We start from the raw sequence: 16,395 nt of genomic DNA, 5'->3' as shown, positions 1-16,395 counted from the left end.
ATAGTTACATATATATGGTAAATTTGTTGAATTTGTCTTTCTTGTATTTACTTCCAGAGAAGAAGAACTGAAGTGTTCAGTAAATCTGATAGCGGACATGTAAGCCACTCATTTATTTTCTAATAATATTCAAGCTTAGTTCACTACAAATGTATTTTCACACGTCAGGTGATTAGCATAAAGAATGTTCACATTTAGAATGTGTAGCTTTTCTAAAATGTAACAATATTTCTTAGTTAATATGATTTATTTCAACATTTTATGACATTTTCATCATAGTTGTACTACTTATGAAAATGCTCTCATTTCATTCCCAGCATTAAAGAAAATATTGCAAAGTTACAACAAAGGTAAGACTTTTGTCGATGCCAGATTTGAAGAATTTTGCTGCAGTTTTCTTGTATTAAATTACATTTATTGTGTTTTTTTTGCAACTGTTTAGGAGTTAGACACTTTTGACACACAGCCCAATTTTTTTGAACTTTCTAAACAAATATTCTATTAAACTATCGATGAGTCCATCACTGAACCCCTGACTTCGAGGTGTAACGTGTTCCTCAGAGTAACAGTGATTTGTGGGTTGACAGGCTTGTGAAGGAGCAGGTGGGACATGGCAAAAGTCAGGAGACTCTGGACAGCATTGAACAACAAACCTCCTCCCTGAAAGGAGCTGAGGAGCAGGAGGAGGCAACTGATGGTAATGTTCTCACTTTCTCCTTAATTTAGGACATTTAGGAATAAGAAATTTAAATAAAGTACTTTTTTACCAGACATTTGACATTCATGTATTGCTTTCAAGCAATTGTTGGTCAGCAACAATTTGTGGTCTGTTTAGTTTATTGATTTGCTTTTATTATAGGAACAGACTTGACAGCTTTTTCAGTGTTTTCCCGTAACGTTCGGTCTGATGTTCTTGTTCTCAGAAACGATCCCATGCAGTCGTGAGGAAAAGTGGGGCCTGATTGTGGACCGGACGAGCCTGCTCCTGGTTCAGGCCGTCTCTGGACTCCGCAGGCTGCAGGAGCTCAGCTGGAGACTGATGGAGCTCCACAGCCTCAAAATTGTGTCATCTGGCATCATCTGGGTGTCGCTGCAAGAGGTGGGACATACCTGTTAAAATAAAAAATAAATAAATACTGTCACACAGGAAAATTTCATGTTTTTTATGTTTTTGTTAAAAAGAAGACACTATTTGATCGACCTCCACTTTTAACAGGTTTCACTGATGAACTTCCTTTTTCTGGTTCTGTGGGTGTTTGCGCTTCCGTTCCCACGGTTACGACCTCTGGCCTCCAGCGTCTCTGCTGTGTGGGCCTGCGTCATGGTGGTGTGCAAGATGTTTTACCAGCTCAAAGTCATCAAACCTCTCGATTACTCGTCCAACTGCACTGCTGTGAGTTCAGCTGCATGTGTGTGCTGTTTGTCTGTAAGTTGTAAAAATCTATTTCCTGGTTTCTTTGTAGAACTTGCACACCACACCGATGATTATTATTAATAAACAATTTATACAAGCTTATGAGCTGTGCCACAAAGGCTTTGGGTTATATAAAAATGTCTTAATGCAAAGAGAGTTAGAAAAATTACATTTCCTGCGAAAATGCTTATTGCAGAATAACTTGCTGAAAAACAGCCGAAATTAGCTAAAAAAAAACATGCTGAAATGTAGCTGAAATGGAAGAACAAGCCTAAGTTTGCAGAAAAAAGCAGAAAGAAACATATTTGCGGAATTAGATTTTTTTAAAAGCAAAGTGAGCACAAAAATTAGGAATTTAGCTAAAAAAAAAAAGGGCTGAAAACTAACTGAAACGGCAGAAAAAAATATTAAATTACCAGAAGGAAGCAAAAAAAGCTCAAATTAGCTAAAAATGTGGAATTAGTTGAAAAATCTAAAATTAGCATGAAAACAGCTGAATAGTAGCTGAAATAGCAGAAAAAGCTTAAACGAGCAGAAAAAAGTTGAAAAGAGCATAACAAGGTGAAATTAGCAGAAAGAAGTTAATTGGGCTTAAAGTAGCAGAAATTACCAAGAATAGCTTGAATTTATCTGAAAACAGATGAAATTAGCAAAGAATTCTAAAAAGGTAGCTGAAAATGTAGAACAAGCTTAAGTTAGCAGATGAAAGCAAAAAGAACATGTTTGCCCAATCAGGCTGAAAGAAGCAGAAATGAGCACAAAAGTGGGTATTATCTGAAAATAGCTGAAATTAGTTATAAAAAGGTGAAAAGTAGCTAAAAAGGCAGAAAGAAGCTTAAATTATCAGAACAAAGTCAAAAGAGCAGATTTTTGCAGAATTAGACTGGAAAAAGTTGAAATGAGTACAAAACAATGTGGAATTAGCTGAAAATGTTAAAATTAACATAACAACAACTAAATAGTAGCTGAAATAGCAGAAAAGCTTGAACTTGCATAAATAAGCTGAAAGGACCAGAACAAGCTGAACTTAACTTAAAAAAGTTAGAAGCACAAAAATGTAATTAGCAAAAAGAATGGAGCACAAAACAGCTGGAAAAAACAACTTAAAGGTGATTTTTTTTTTTAATTTGCACAAGGAAGCTGAAAAAGACGGAACCAGAACAAAATGTGAAAGGAGCAGTGAAAGGGTGTAAACACTACCAAAAGTCATAGCACCCTACTCCTGAAAGAGCTGAAGGTTTTGATGTATCTTGAAACTGCTGGATGAGACTCGTGCCAAAAATGTACGGAAGAAAAATGGATCACAATAGTGTGAATGCTTCATGAGCACTCACACAATAAATCTGTTTATGGAGTCCAGACAACATCTTTCGTTGTCTTCCTCACCCTCCTCTTCAGTTGTGTGCTTTGTGGTATTTCAGGACTTTCTGCCGTCCAACAGCTCAGGGCTGGACGATGGAGCAGAACTGATGGGGAACATGGTGGAGCTGCTCCGGAGGTCTGTTCTCTACATCGAACCTGTTGACCCTGTCTACTGGTGCGGAGCGCTGAGAAAGTGCGAGGGCAGAATCCTCCCCTGCCTCAGGGTACAAGGAAGCCTCGATTCCATCAAAACCTCCTATACATTGCAGATCTTTTCAAGGTCATGCAACCATTGCACAGATTGGGCATTAAAAGGATGCTGGTTTTGTTTTTCTGCTGTAGAACCATCTGATGGTGCTCGGGTTGCTTGTCTTCGAGGCGACTGTTCACCGCCACCAGCTCTACTTCCGTCTCCGTAACGACCTGAAGCCTCCACCCTTCAGCATCATCTTCCACGGCATCACGAGGCAGCACCTCGATCACGGCGTCCTGCCCTGCATCAAATACTTCATCAACTTTGGCTTCTACAGATTTGGACTTGAGGTGTTTGTTCCTCCCAAGAGCTGAAATGTTTGCCAACATCTGTTCATGTCGGAGTGTAGCTAACGTCTCTCTTTACACATTAGATGAGTTTAATCGTGGCAGTGAATGTAATCGGTCAGAGGATGGATTTCTACGCGTTGTTCCACTCCTGTGCGTTGATGGCTGTCCTGTTTCGGCGACGTAGGAAAGCCATCGGGGAGGTTTGGCCCAAATATTGCTGTTTCACAGCTGGACTGATGGTGTTTCAGTACCTGCTCTGCATCGGCATCCCTCCTGCTCTCTGTGTTGGTAGGAATTTCACAATCTTTTTTATTGCTTTGCAATAAAAGTGTGAACGCTGAGTCAGCGTTAACACCTGTTTGTAATTTTTCTGTACATGTTTTGTACCCTTACGACACTTTACGCTGTTTAGCCATTTATTTATCAAAACATTCAGCTCATTTAGATGTTTACCTTTATTTAAAAATACTTCCCCATAGACCTAAATTGAGATGTATTTTTATTTATTATTGCAGCTACTTTGGATTTTAACAACTGTTCTGCTACTTTAGCTTTTAGTTAGCCTTTTGCTACATTTATATAACCTTTTGCTACTTTTAGACAACCTGTTGCATCTTATACTTTATGTGTTGCTACTTTTGTGTTTTACCTTTTGTTACTTTTAATCTACCGTATTTTTTGGACTATAAGGCACATTTAAAATCCTTTAATTGTCTTAAAAATTGACGGTGATCCTTATTATCAGGTGCATTTGATGTATTAATTCTGGTTGTGCTTACTGACCTCGAACCAATTTTATGTAGTACACAACGCTAAAAATCTGTCAAAAGGAATTTTTTTCGCTTAATGCACCTTATAAAATACGGTACTTTTTGCGGCTTTTTGCTTTCTGCTAGCCTGTTGCAACATTTAGCTTTTAGCTGGCCTTTTGCCACTTTTAACTTTTAGCTATTATTTTATTTTTTATTTTAAGTTTTTACATAGTGTTATGAACTTTTAGTTAATATTTTGACTTTTAGTTTGAATAAATTTAGCTTCTTAAGCAAATTTCAGCATTCCTCACTCATCGTTCACGTTTTTGTAGACAACGTGAATTCTGTATTTAGGTTCGGTTGCTCAGAAATTGTTCAACAACGAAAAAAGAGGCCACATTCAATAAATGTTCAATGTTTACTTTTTATTTATTTTACCAGATATGTACGGTAACAGAGTTCCAGAAAAATAGATCCAACTGTGATGTTTTCTAACATAAAAACATGGATTTCAAAGTGTAAATAGGACTTTTTAATTTGTGTAATTTTATTTTTTTCTACAGATTATCCCTGGAGAACAGCAGTTCATCCTTTAACGTCAAATGTTATTAAGTGGTTTTACCTTCCCGACTTTGCCATGAGACCCAACCCATTGTTCATCTTCTGTGAGTATACCTTTGTCACAGTTTAAAGGAGAGATAGACCCAAGAATGCAGACTAACACAAGGAGCCCCCAAACTAAAAGATGTATTAAACGCACACAAAAAGAACTAATACAGAAGCTGCAGCAAAAATATACAAAATAACATAACTCTAGGAGACACGGGGTATGAAGCCCAACGTCAGGCTGCAGGTGAGGGGAAAATGGGAGCTGATGAGGAGGAAGACAGGTGGTTTGGTGATAGGGGACAGGTGGAGGTGGGCGTGGCAGCACGGAGGAGCAGAAACCGAGGAAAAGTAAAACTGGCTCAGGGAAAAACACAAAGGAACTAAACACAAGGATCATAAAAACGTAAATCAAGCCAAAAATGAATAAACCTTTCCACCAAAAATGGACCAAACCACACAGATTCTGACAACCTTCTTCCCCCCTCTTCCTTCTGTCTGCATGTTTTCCATCCGTTCTCTACTCCCTGCAGACGACCACCTCCTGCTGCTCTGCTCGGCTCTGCAGTGGCAGGTTTTTGTGGAGGAGAACCGAGCAGCGGTGCGACTGCTGGCCGGAGACAACGTGGAGATCAGCCGCAGTTTGGATCCTTGTTCCTTCAACCAGTTCATACCTGTTCACAACTTTCTTCACTGCAGGTCAAAAATAGCCTTTTCTTATTGAACTTGTCTTTGGTTTTGACTTCTTTAATGCTTTTAGATAATAAGGCTGTGTCTGAACTCTGTCCTCAGCCAGCAATATTTCTTCTTCTAACATAAAAACTATGGATATGAAACGGAACGTTAAGAATTAAATCTTTGGTTTTAACCTACCAAATTCAACTTTTTCCTGAAAATTTTAACGTTAGCGTTTTTATCAAGTTCAAAGTCAAGGTTCTTTATTATCATTCGCATTGTGGTACATGAGGTGGAACGAAACTGTGTACAGGGTCCCAGTTACATCCAACAATAGCAAAAATAAAAATAGTAAAATAAAGGATCTAAGATATAAACTAAGAAATACACTAAACATTTAATAATTCAAATTACTAAAGACAATTAATTTTATAATTACTGATACTAATTTACTCTTGGATCGATTTTAAACTGATATTTACTGTTTATGGCTCTCAGAGTAAAATTTACAGAAAGGTGTTTTAACCCAAACTTTTAAGTCTGAACAGGCTGTAAGAGTGGAACAGCTTTGAGAGAAGATTGTGATCAAACTGAGACATAATTAAGACATGTTTGTGACTAAATTGCAAGAAAATAATTTCACATTTTTGTAGTAATGTTGAATTTGTACACGGATGTAAAGATAAAGATAAAGCTGTAATGAGATGCATGAGCCAAGAAGTTTTGATTAGTATTTTTTTTAATGATAATTTAAAAGATTTTATGTTTCAGGCTCATTCTGATTGAGTTTCTTTAAATATCTACTCCTTTTAGTGGTTTATGTTTTTTTCTTTTGCAGACAGTCCCTGTGCTTCATGTCATGTCCTTTTGTTTTCTATTTATTTTTTATTATTTATTGAGGACTGCAATATGCAGACACTTATTATTATTCACGCTGGAAAACGGTTTTCTTAATCTTATTTATTGGGGACTGCAGAGTATATGCAGACACCTATTATTATCCACCCAACTTGGGTTTCTTAACTTTATTTATATCTTATACACTCTTCCGTCAACTTTAATGTGGCCCGAACCGCAATATATCCTCACAAATGTTATATCAAAACGACCGGCTTGGCCCCCTGATGTGTGCTATTACTTTTATTGGCGTTTCGAGTTACCATGGCGATGTATTTTGCAAACAAAGATGCCGTATTTCCCCACAGGAAATGAATGAGAGAACACTCCTCACATTAACTGCTGGTGTCAAGTCACATGACTTCGAGTGGTCCCTGAAGAAAACAGAAAGTCACTGTTGGATTTGTTTGAAACTCACAGAAAGTAACCATCACATAAATGTCTAGAACTGATTAACATTTGGAGCCATTTTGATTCAAGATGGCTGCCACAGCTACCTCAGCAAACACAAAATTGACTATAACTCAATCATTCTTTGAGATATAGAGCTGACATTTAGTATGGTTGTAGCTGAGAGCGAGTTGTTATTCATTCCTAATGCAAATTAAATATCCAAGATGGCCTCCTTAGCTAAAATAGAAAAAACACAATTACTCAGCCATTTTAAGAGCGATTCAGCTGAAATTTGGTATACTGGTAGCTGAGAGCGAACCCAAACACATATTACTGTCGAATCAACAATTTAAATCAGCAGCAGCCTGGCAGTCCCCGTCAAAGTTTCTCCAGGAACTTTCTAGTTGAATATTCACTTTGTTAGCGGCAAAACTTTTATGTGTCCTGTGCTGTGAAGCAGTTTTATGTTTTGTTTTTGTGTTTAAATTACATTTTTTTGCTCTTCCCCCATTGCGTTACTGATTTATTTGTTTATGAAAGCTGATATGAAACTTATTTCTCCAAACATGTTAAATTATATAAGGTTTACTAATGTCTTAAGGCCATTAGTTAGACTTGATTTTACCATTAGTTTGGTTTAAAAAAAAAAACTTTTTTTTTTTTTTTTTTTTTTACATAACTCATTATCGTGATCTAGATTTAGAGCAGGAAGTAGCCTAAACTCTATAATGAAGCACTTAGTTAATCTGGAGTCCATCCTGCTACGTGTGGTCATTTAAGATAAAGGTTTAAGTTAAATTATTAATTTATGCATGTTGTCAAACTCCTGAAAGCTGTTCAAGCGAACTGAAACTGATGAGTAAGCATCAGGAGACAACTTCCATTCCTAAAAGCACTTGTTTATGGGGTTTATTTTTCCTCTTTTACCACCTGCTGTAAACAAAATAACACATTTAAAATTTAATTTAAACACATTTCTGCACAGGTCCATCACAGCACCTTGGGTGTCTTTGAATTCACCCGTCAGCACGCTCAATGTGGAGGTTTTCCTCTTTGTTTCTTCTTCAGGAGCTACCTGGACATGGTGAAGGTGTTTGTTTTCAGCTACTTCTTCTGGCTGGTGCTCTGCCTCATCTTCATCACCGGCACCACGCGAATCAACATCTTCTGCCTCGGATACCTGGTCGCCTGTTTTTACTTTATGCTGTTTGGTGGCAGCGTGCTGATGCAGCCGGTCAGGTACATACTTCGCCTGTGGGACTGGCTCATCGGCTACACCTGCTTTGTGATCACCATGAAGAACTTGCTGTCTGTAAGTAACCAACCAGGAAAGATAGAGATTTAGTTGAAGATAAAAATGGAGGCGTGTTTACTCTGTAAGTCGTGGCCTTTCTCTGTCTTTCCATCAGCTTGGTTCCTGTGGTTTCCTGGACAGCCTGTTGAAGAACAGCTGCTGGTTGATTCAGGCCTTCAGCATGTTCTGCACCATCAAAGGCTACGATGTTCGTAAGTGTCTGCAACAAATAAACTTAATCGTCTTGTTTCTTAAAAATACCCGAGGTTTATGTAATGTATGTTGCATGAATAAATATATGAACATTGTCTTTTACACCATCTTGCAGCTGGCTTATTAGTCAAACACATTTTAAACAATTATTTGACTGACTGTTCAAATTCTGCATACATTCAAAATACATATTTAGTTTGCATTTTACGGTAGTTTGAAATCATAAAGTACCAAAACAAACTGAGAGAGGAAAAAATAATGTAATTTTTTTAATACAGAATGTTTTGTGTATTATTAAAAATAAACATTTAGATTAAAAATACAACTCGGAGTAGTGTCGAGAACAATAACTTTGATATTACTGATATTATTTTTTTACCTAATTCAAGATCTTTTCACCTGTGTGTAATGTTAAACACTCATACTCATCGATGCACTTTTTGTGTTCTGTAAAAAACAAAAAACAAATATTTAATACAAAATACGAGATGATATTTAGGTAACTTAAAAAAAAAACTTGATTAAGCTGTTTTTCCTTTGCAATATAATAAATATTGTATAAGAAAGAGATTTTTCCTGCACCTCTGTATATGACACTCAAATTAAAAATAGTTCTGCATAAATAAAAAGTTTTGAAGGATGTGAGGGTTTGACTTTCTCTGAATTATGCAACAAACAAAAGAGTTTGACTTTACCAGGCATCAGAGTGATGTAGTCGTATTTTCAATCATTTATCTGAACACATTTATTTAATTTCTTGTATTTTTGCTTCTCAGCGGAGCCTGTTGACGAGTGTGAGCTGCCAGAGGGTGAAGCCGGCATCGTCTGGGATGCGATCTGCTTCACCGTCCTCCTGGCACAGAGGAGGGTCTTCCTGAGCTACTACTTCCTCTACGTGGTGTCTGACCTCAAATCCTCAAAGATTTTAGCCTCAAGGTCTGTTACAATCTTTGAGAGCAATGTTTGCAACCTTTAGGAGCTGTAAATGTTTGCTTGACACCTAAAATATTTAGCTGACTATGAACATTTTAAATTAAAGCTGTGCATCTCTTTTTTTAAAAATAAACAAAGTGAAAATAATGTAAAATAAAATGTCAGGCTTTCATTTAAGAATGCACCATGAAGTGTTTCAGATTTATGTGGTTTAAAATGACTTTCAGGGTTGTACTGGAAAGGAGAAGTAAATAATCAACTATTCATGTTTAATAGTAAATACTGTGGAGTTTAGTTTATTTTACAGGGAATCAAAATGTTTAATTTATCAGAAAAAAAGTAAGCTTTTGGTTATACTGTAAGGTTAGAATATTTTTTTCTTGTTTTCTTTCCACACAAAAAAGTTATGTGAAGACTGAATGCTGAAGAACTTTGCTGAAATCAGCTGAAGATGTTGAAACTGAAATGTTAAGAGTTGAAAGAAGCAGAATACTAAACAACAGGGAGCAGAAAACTAGCTAAAATAAGCAAAACATTAGCTGAAACGTAAAAGGAGAAAAACAATAGTGAAAGTAAAAAATAAATCCTCAAAGCATGCAACATATGTGGCATTGTGCTGTGTGGTCAAACTGCACGTGTTAGAGCGGCCTTTTATTGTGGTCAGCCTATAGGCACACCTGTGCAATAACAATGCTGTCTAATCAGCGTCTTGTTATACTACACCTGTGCGGTGGATGGATTATCTCGACAATATTTGTGAACAGTGAGAGAAAAAGGCCTAGTATTGTGTAAATCAAAAAAAATATATTTTTTTGATGTTTGAGTTCAGCTCATGAAAAACAAGAGCAAAAATCAAACGTGTTCCATTTATATTTTTATTCAGCATAGATAAAAAGGTTAGCTACAATTACCCAAAGGCTTGGTAAATATCAAGTGCTCGTTAAAAGTTTAAAGCATCAAGAAGTTAGCAGCTGAAAGCTAAAAGTAACAGAGCAGCAGCTAAAAGCAGCAAACGGCTTGCTAACGGTTAAAGTAGCAGAATAATAGCTAAACACGCAAAGGTACTAAAAGTTTAGTTAAAAGTTAAAAGTGTCATAACAGTAAAAGCTCAAAGCGGCTGATCGTGAAGAGATTGGACCCAGAAACAGGTGGACACGAAGAGCTTGAATGAAATACAGCTGAATTATTGAAATAAAACAAAAGGCTGACATGGCAGCAAACCTTTAAGAATCAGGAAACTCAAGAGGAGACCGAGACATCCGGCTATAGCCAAAACAATGAGCTGCTGCAGGAATGGTGATTAGAAATGGTTTAAATAGTACAGAGGGGGAGTGGAAAGTGGGAGCACCTGCGTGATTACTAATTGGAAACAGGTGTGGTAACTGACAAGAGCTGAAGGAGGATGACTGAGGGTAAAAATGAGAACAGGCAGGGAAACACAGGGAGCTGAACCAAAACACAACGGACAAAATAACGGAGCAACTAAACGAACTAAATAACCAGTAAAACACAGACTGCAACATAAAAGGCAACAACAGAGCCGGTATGTTGAAGCCAATTTCTAAGAGAGCAATGATTTGAAGGAGTGTATTTCTATGGGGAAAACATTTTAAAATAAAGTTAAATACTTTGAAAAGTATAAAACTATCAAAAGTCACAACAGCCTGAATGAGCTGAACATATTTGATAAATGGCTAAAATAGCACAAAGTATGCAGAAGTAGTAAGGTTGTAAAAAATAAAAATGTACGGAAAATTTAAATTTCATACAAGTAAAATTCTCTGCCTCTCCCTTTCTCTAAGGGGGGCTGAGCTGTTTGAGGCCAAAGTGAAGAAGCAGATAGCAGCCAGACTGGAGATGGAGAAGAAATCTGTCGAGACGCTGAAGAGACAGTAAGACCATACAGTAAAACTGTGATTAAATCAATTAATGGAGCCTGTTTGTAGTGGCGATCAGCACATTTTCCATCTTTCTATCTCCCTTTTATCTGCTCTTAAAAGAGTAAACAGTATTTAATCCACCTTTCCATTCTCCTCATGTAGGATGGAGAAGATAAAATCTAAACAGAGGAGTCCTCAGACGGCTTCAGACGAAGCAGAACTTCCTGCAGATCAGGCAGCACTGGGTAACATTTCCATCTCTAATGTTAGCAGTCAAAGAAGCGTTAAAAACAGCTGAACACAAACATTTTAAAGGTTTTATTTCTGCGGAATATTTATATCCTCTTACAAGAAGGAAGTCATGAATAAAGCACATGAACTGTTGTTTAATCAGATGACGAAAAGGCAAAGAGAGATGCGGGGAAGTGGTGGAAGCCTTGGGTCTCTCAGCCTGGAGGTGAGCCGCAGCGTTTGACTTCATTAAGATTTGTCCAGTTGTTCATGACATATTTTGCTAACACGACAAAGTTGGCACCAACGGTTAATACTAACACTGTCGCACAGCACCTTCTCGGCTACAATTGCACCACATTTTAGCTCAGTACCTGTAAAACTGACTGAATTTATGGGGTTTTTTTTTGTGTTGGCTAAGGTCTGTTAGCTGTGGTGGCCATCTTGAATTCAATTCAATTCAGTATAACTTTATTGTCCATATGAAATAGAGATTTATCTTTGACATCTGGCTTATAAAAAAACAATACAAGTGAAAAATGTCATAAAACATAAAAAGCTTTGCTAACCCAATAAAAGAACATTCTGAAATAGACGATACATTAAAAATATAAAAACTCCCCAGCAGACAATTGTTGTATGAGGTTGCGTTTAAATAGGACCCTATTAAGGACACAGCAGAAGAAACAAATGACTTTTTATGCTCGTTAGGACTGACTCCAAATATTAATTTGTTATAGATGTTTATTCAGTGATTACTATCAAAAAGCTTATTTGTACTCCATCCACTGGTTCAAACAAAGCACATGCATGGCCCAAAGCATTAACACCTTTGGAAGCAAGTAAAAGAAAAGCACAAGAATATCATATTTTCTAAAATTTGACCTACTGATTTAATTTTAATTTTAAATTGGAGTTGGTCTGGAGCTGATAAAACACAGTCTGTAGATATACATCTGATATATTTTGTTTCTGACCACTGAGCAGTTTTTGATGAGATGCTGTAACCTTGCTGTTTAACACAGTGGAAAACAACTGTGGCTACCACTTGTTTGAGAGTGACAGTGAAGAGGATGAAGAGGAAGTTACCGAGAAGAAAGAGGAAGAAGAACGACCAAAGAAGAAATCAGCTTTCCAGGTTAGAGGCAAACACTGAAGACAAACAGCAAAAGAACGAGTTTGTTTCAGTCTGTATTTCAGAATCAGAATAAGCTTTATTATCATCGTACCGGGATACAGTGAAATTATGTTCGTACAGTTGTTCAAAAGATGGGCGGAGTGCACGTTGCTGCTGCTATAATAATGCGGCCCTTTATTCTTTATCAGAATACTTTTAGATATTAAAAGGTAAGAGCCATGAGGATGGCTAGTGGTATAACAAAAAAGATCGCTTCACATCTTGTGCTATCAGGACACGATTTGAGACATCAAAAAACACTACCAGCAAACACATTTATAAACACATTACATGTGCATTTGACGACAAGACATTGAGGTTTGTCCATGAGGACTTTAGATAGACCATAGTCCTGATGTTATTCAGCCGGCAGTTCTGATAAACCTGCACAAAGGTTCTTGGGGGGGGGGGGGGGGGTGTAGTATGATAGGCAAAGCTTTGTCCCTAGTTACCCATGTCCCAGGAGAAATTTGATAGTCGGCTCATATCCGAGGCCAAACGGGGGAGTCGGATTCAGATAAGCCACAATTGTTGATTTTTCTTCAGGCAGAGAGTTGTTTTCTTGTCAGCCTTGAGTCCTGCTGGAAACTTTCCGGTCCAAAATGGCCAAATTTATGGGTATTCCACTCCACTGATCCGTGTTAAGAGCCTTCCTCAAGGTCGATCCCAACATGTTGGTGAGTCCTAGGAGCCGCATGTGGCCTGCGATTCTCACCAATTGTGCCTCCATCTTACGGTTTAGCCTGTAAATCAGCTGATTTTGAGTACTCATAGCATGAACCAAACCTTCACACTAACTCAGAAATTTTGCCATGGCCAAAACTGCTGCCGATGTCTTCTTCAAAAGTTGATAAAACAGAGCCCCGTCGATGCCAAAGAGCAGAACCCCTGCTATCATAAATCCAAATATATAAACATCTTCGGCGTCCTCCTGAGACAGAACTGAGAGACACATCAGCTGCCAAACTCCCCACGGATCTCTGATGTACCTCGCAGCATGAGTCTCAGCTGGACAAGAGGGTTCTCCAGGACCGTGTCGTTTTGCTGAAAATATTTTGTCGTTTACATTGAAAGTCCATCTCACCAGCTCTATAATCATATTTTTTGTTTGGGAGGTGTGTACCAGGAGCTCCAAACACACAGAGAACAAAGCAGGAGTAAGGAGAACAGGATTTCTATTTGGATGAGGGACAAGTTTTTTTTCTTGAAAAGATAGATGTGGAATGATTATTGTTGCCACATGAGTAACTGTTTGTGTTTCAGTTGGCCTACAACGCCTGGGTCACCAGCTCAAAAAATGCTCTGAAGGACCTGAAGAAAGAGAAGAAGATTTTTAAGAAGGAGGAAAAGAGGCGGGCAAAGAGAGAGCTGCAGAAGCAGCAGGGTGAGAAACAAATATGTGTTTCAGTGTCATCTGAGCTCGAAAGCTGATTAAATTATAAAACTATGAAATCTCCTATTTTAGGCATTGAAAGAACAGACTCAAGTGAGGAAGAACTGGATGAAAGTGCTGTGGAGGAAGAGGGAGAGGAGGAAAAAGGTCATCATGAAAGAGGATATGTTGTAGCTCTGAATGAACTGAATGTGTTGCTGCAGAAATTTAAACATTCACTCTCATTCACTGTAAGTGATACATTTGCACTTATTTGCTCTCTACTTGCAGAAAACATCTTGCAGCGCATCATTAACACGATCAAATTCAGCTGGGTGTTTCTTCAGTCTCTTCTTGATGACCTGACGGATGGTCTGAACTCCTTCTGCAAAGACAGCCTGGACATTTCCAAAGTGCTGCGCTTTGAGCGAGCGTTACTCAACCAGCAGCAAAAAAAGGTGGAAATAAAAAAACAAACGTATAAACCTGATTATTTAATGTTGGAAAAAAAAATGATGCTTGATTTTTTTATTTTTTTATTTTTTTATTTCCTTTTCCTTTTCTCTCACGTGTCAGGGCAAAGAGGTGAGTCAGGAGAGCGTGAAGCAGTTTTATGAGAGCTGGATCTCCCGTCAGAACACGCTGTCATCTCAGGAAGGTTTGGATGCCCTGCCTCCCCCCCTCACCCCACATGAAGCCCCCTCCTCACGTCACGCCTACGGCAGGCTGAAGAGCCAAGCCTCCAAAATGTCCTTGGGCAGCAGCTTTTCCAGGTAAACTGCTGCAAAATAGAACAAATCACATTAAATTTGCTGGTGCAAACGGATAAATATGCAGCCCGTGGAGCTTTTAATCCTGAAAACTTCTCCCGCTCACCTGCAGCTGCATGACGGATGAGACGATGCTGGTCTCCAGGCAGCCGACGCAGGAAGAGCTGGACTATTCGCCCGATGACTCGCCTGCTGCTTGCCAGCTTCGCCGAAGACTCCTGAAAGAAGCACACATCGACCTGACGTCCTTTGAGACTGACGATGTTCCACAGAGGTGAAGAAATAAAGATTTTAGAAACTCATTTAAGTTTAGTGACACAGCATCTTCAACTATAATTTAAATGTAGTTTTTTTTAATGCATTTGTGTATTTTGTGTTTTAAGTTTGCTTATTTTATTCTCACAAAAGACACTAATCTTCACGACATATCATCACTCTGGTGAGGACAACTTTACCTAAATAAACTTGTATACTGTGGTGTTTGAAAGTTTGTAAGCCCTTTAGAAGTTTCAAAAGGGTAAATAGTTCCTAGATGCAAAAATCCCCAAAAATGTTTTTATTTTTTAGATGTGTATTGAGAAAACTGGATATTACTGTGGGCAGTACAGTGGCACAGTTGGAAGAGTTACAGCCTCTCAGAGAGCAGGTCGCCCCGATTCAAATCCTGGCCGAAGGTCTTTCTGGGTGGAGTTTGCATGTTCTCTCCGTGCATGTGTGGGTTTTCTATGGGTATTCCAGTTTCCACCCACAGACCAAAAACATGCATGTTCGTCTGATTGGTAACTCTAAATTGTCCCTAGGTGTGAGTGAGAGAGTGAATTGTTGTCTCATTTGTCTCTATGTGTCCCTGTGATGGACTGGAGACCTGTCCAGGGTGTCCCACCTCTCGCACAGTGACTGCTGGAAATGGGCACCAGTGGCCCCCGTGATCCGAAAAGGAAGAAGCGGGTAAAATATAATGGATGGATGGATGGATGGATGGATATTACTGTTGCAAAAGTATCAGAGCCTCTAGATTTTGCAGGTAAACCTTATTCAGATGTGACATGAGTGGGATGAAATTCAGTGGAAGAGACCTAATCTTCAAGGTTTCACAAGTTCATCGTGAACAGGAGTCTTCAGCCAGCCCAAACAAACCAGTAAATTATTATTTTTATTTTAAAGTTGTCTCTAAAGAGTTTAAACACCACAGATTCCAAGTTAGAAATACTTTATATGCAAATTCAAACATTAGGGCTATAATGATGCAGAAACATTGACCATTGAATCTAATATTTGAAATGTTAAACTTTGTCGTTCAGGATGTATTTTTCGGACCTGACAAACAAAAAAACACATAATTTCATAAAATATATGAAGACCACTGTTGCTCCAGTGGACATATTGAAACCGAATGATCACCAAACTATCAAAAATGTAAGGTGACCAATAAGTCTAAAGTTTCTGGGTTTTTTTTAGATAAAACAATAGTTGATGTTTTTAACATAGCAAATGTTTTATGATCTTCTTTCTTTTAATCAGATCTAATTTATTTTTACCTCTTGTTTTTAAAGTGCCATTTTATTCCTTTTACACCAAAGACTGAATCGTCCCTCGTGAAATTTAAGGATCTTTTTTGTGTGTTAAAGTTGTAAAGATGTGGCCTCTCAAAAAGAAGACCATGAACAGGAGGACGTTGAACAAGAGGAGGACATTGAACAAGAGGAGGACGTTGAACAGGAGGAGGACGTTGAACAGGAGGAGGACGTTGAACAGGAGGAGGACGTTGAACAGGAGGAGGATGTTGAACAGGAGGAGGACGTTGAACAGGAGGAGAATGTTGAACACGAGGAGAATGTTGAACAGGAGGAGGTCAATGAACAAGAGGAGGACGTTGAAATGGA

At 38.2% G+C, this 16,395-nt stretch overlaps 1 protein-coding gene across 1 annotated transcript in view; it reads left to right on the top strand.

Moving 5' to 3' along the window:
- si:dkey-11f4.7 (piezo-type mechanosensitive ion channel component 2) overlaps nucleotides 1-16,395 on the top strand; it is a 54,341-nt gene that overhangs the window by 25,034 nt on the left and 12,912 nt on the right. The window contains exons 17-39 of the mRNA XM_037684512.1: nucleotides 5-99; nucleotides 318-350; nucleotides 588-697; nucleotides 924-1,099; nucleotides 1,217-1,393; nucleotides 2,836-3,000; nucleotides 3,119-3,319; nucleotides 3,403-3,607; nucleotides 4,635-4,736; nucleotides 5,211-5,376; nucleotides 7,711-7,954; nucleotides 8,052-8,148; nucleotides 8,926-9,085; nucleotides 10,885-10,974; nucleotides 11,125-11,207; nucleotides 11,357-11,419; nucleotides 12,219-12,331; nucleotides 13,634-13,754; nucleotides 13,836-13,910; nucleotides 14,034-14,200; nucleotides 14,319-14,515; nucleotides 14,625-14,786; nucleotides 16,141-16,312. Of these exons, the coding sequence (XP_037540440.1) occupies nucleotides 5-99; nucleotides 318-350; nucleotides 588-697; nucleotides 924-1,099; nucleotides 1,217-1,393; nucleotides 2,836-3,000; nucleotides 3,119-3,319; nucleotides 3,403-3,607; nucleotides 4,635-4,736; nucleotides 5,211-5,376; nucleotides 7,711-7,954; nucleotides 8,052-8,148; nucleotides 8,926-9,085; nucleotides 10,885-10,974; nucleotides 11,125-11,207; nucleotides 11,357-11,419; nucleotides 12,219-12,331; nucleotides 13,634-13,754; nucleotides 13,836-13,910; nucleotides 14,034-14,200; nucleotides 14,319-14,515; nucleotides 14,625-14,786; nucleotides 16,141-16,312 (3,174 nt within the window). The remainder of the gene's footprint in view (nucleotides 1-4; nucleotides 100-317; nucleotides 351-587; nucleotides 698-923; nucleotides 1,100-1,216; nucleotides 1,394-2,835; nucleotides 3,001-3,118; nucleotides 3,320-3,402; nucleotides 3,608-4,634; nucleotides 4,737-5,210; nucleotides 5,377-7,710; nucleotides 7,955-8,051; nucleotides 8,149-8,925; nucleotides 9,086-10,884; nucleotides 10,975-11,124; nucleotides 11,208-11,356; nucleotides 11,420-12,218; nucleotides 12,332-13,633; nucleotides 13,755-13,835; nucleotides 13,911-14,033; nucleotides 14,201-14,318; nucleotides 14,516-14,624; nucleotides 14,787-16,140; nucleotides 16,313-16,395) is intronic.

This window comes from Nematolebias whitei, chromosome 11 (genome assembly GCF_014905685.2).
Source record: "Nematolebias whitei isolate Nwh7 chromosome 11, NemWhi1, whole genome shotgun sequence".
Classification (NCBI taxonomy): domain Eukaryota; kingdom Metazoa; phylum Chordata; class Actinopteri; order Cyprinodontiformes; family Rivulidae; genus Nematolebias; species Nematolebias whitei.
The sequence above is the reverse complement of the archived record's forward strand: the minus strand, read 5'-3'. Positions and strand labels throughout refer to the sequence as shown.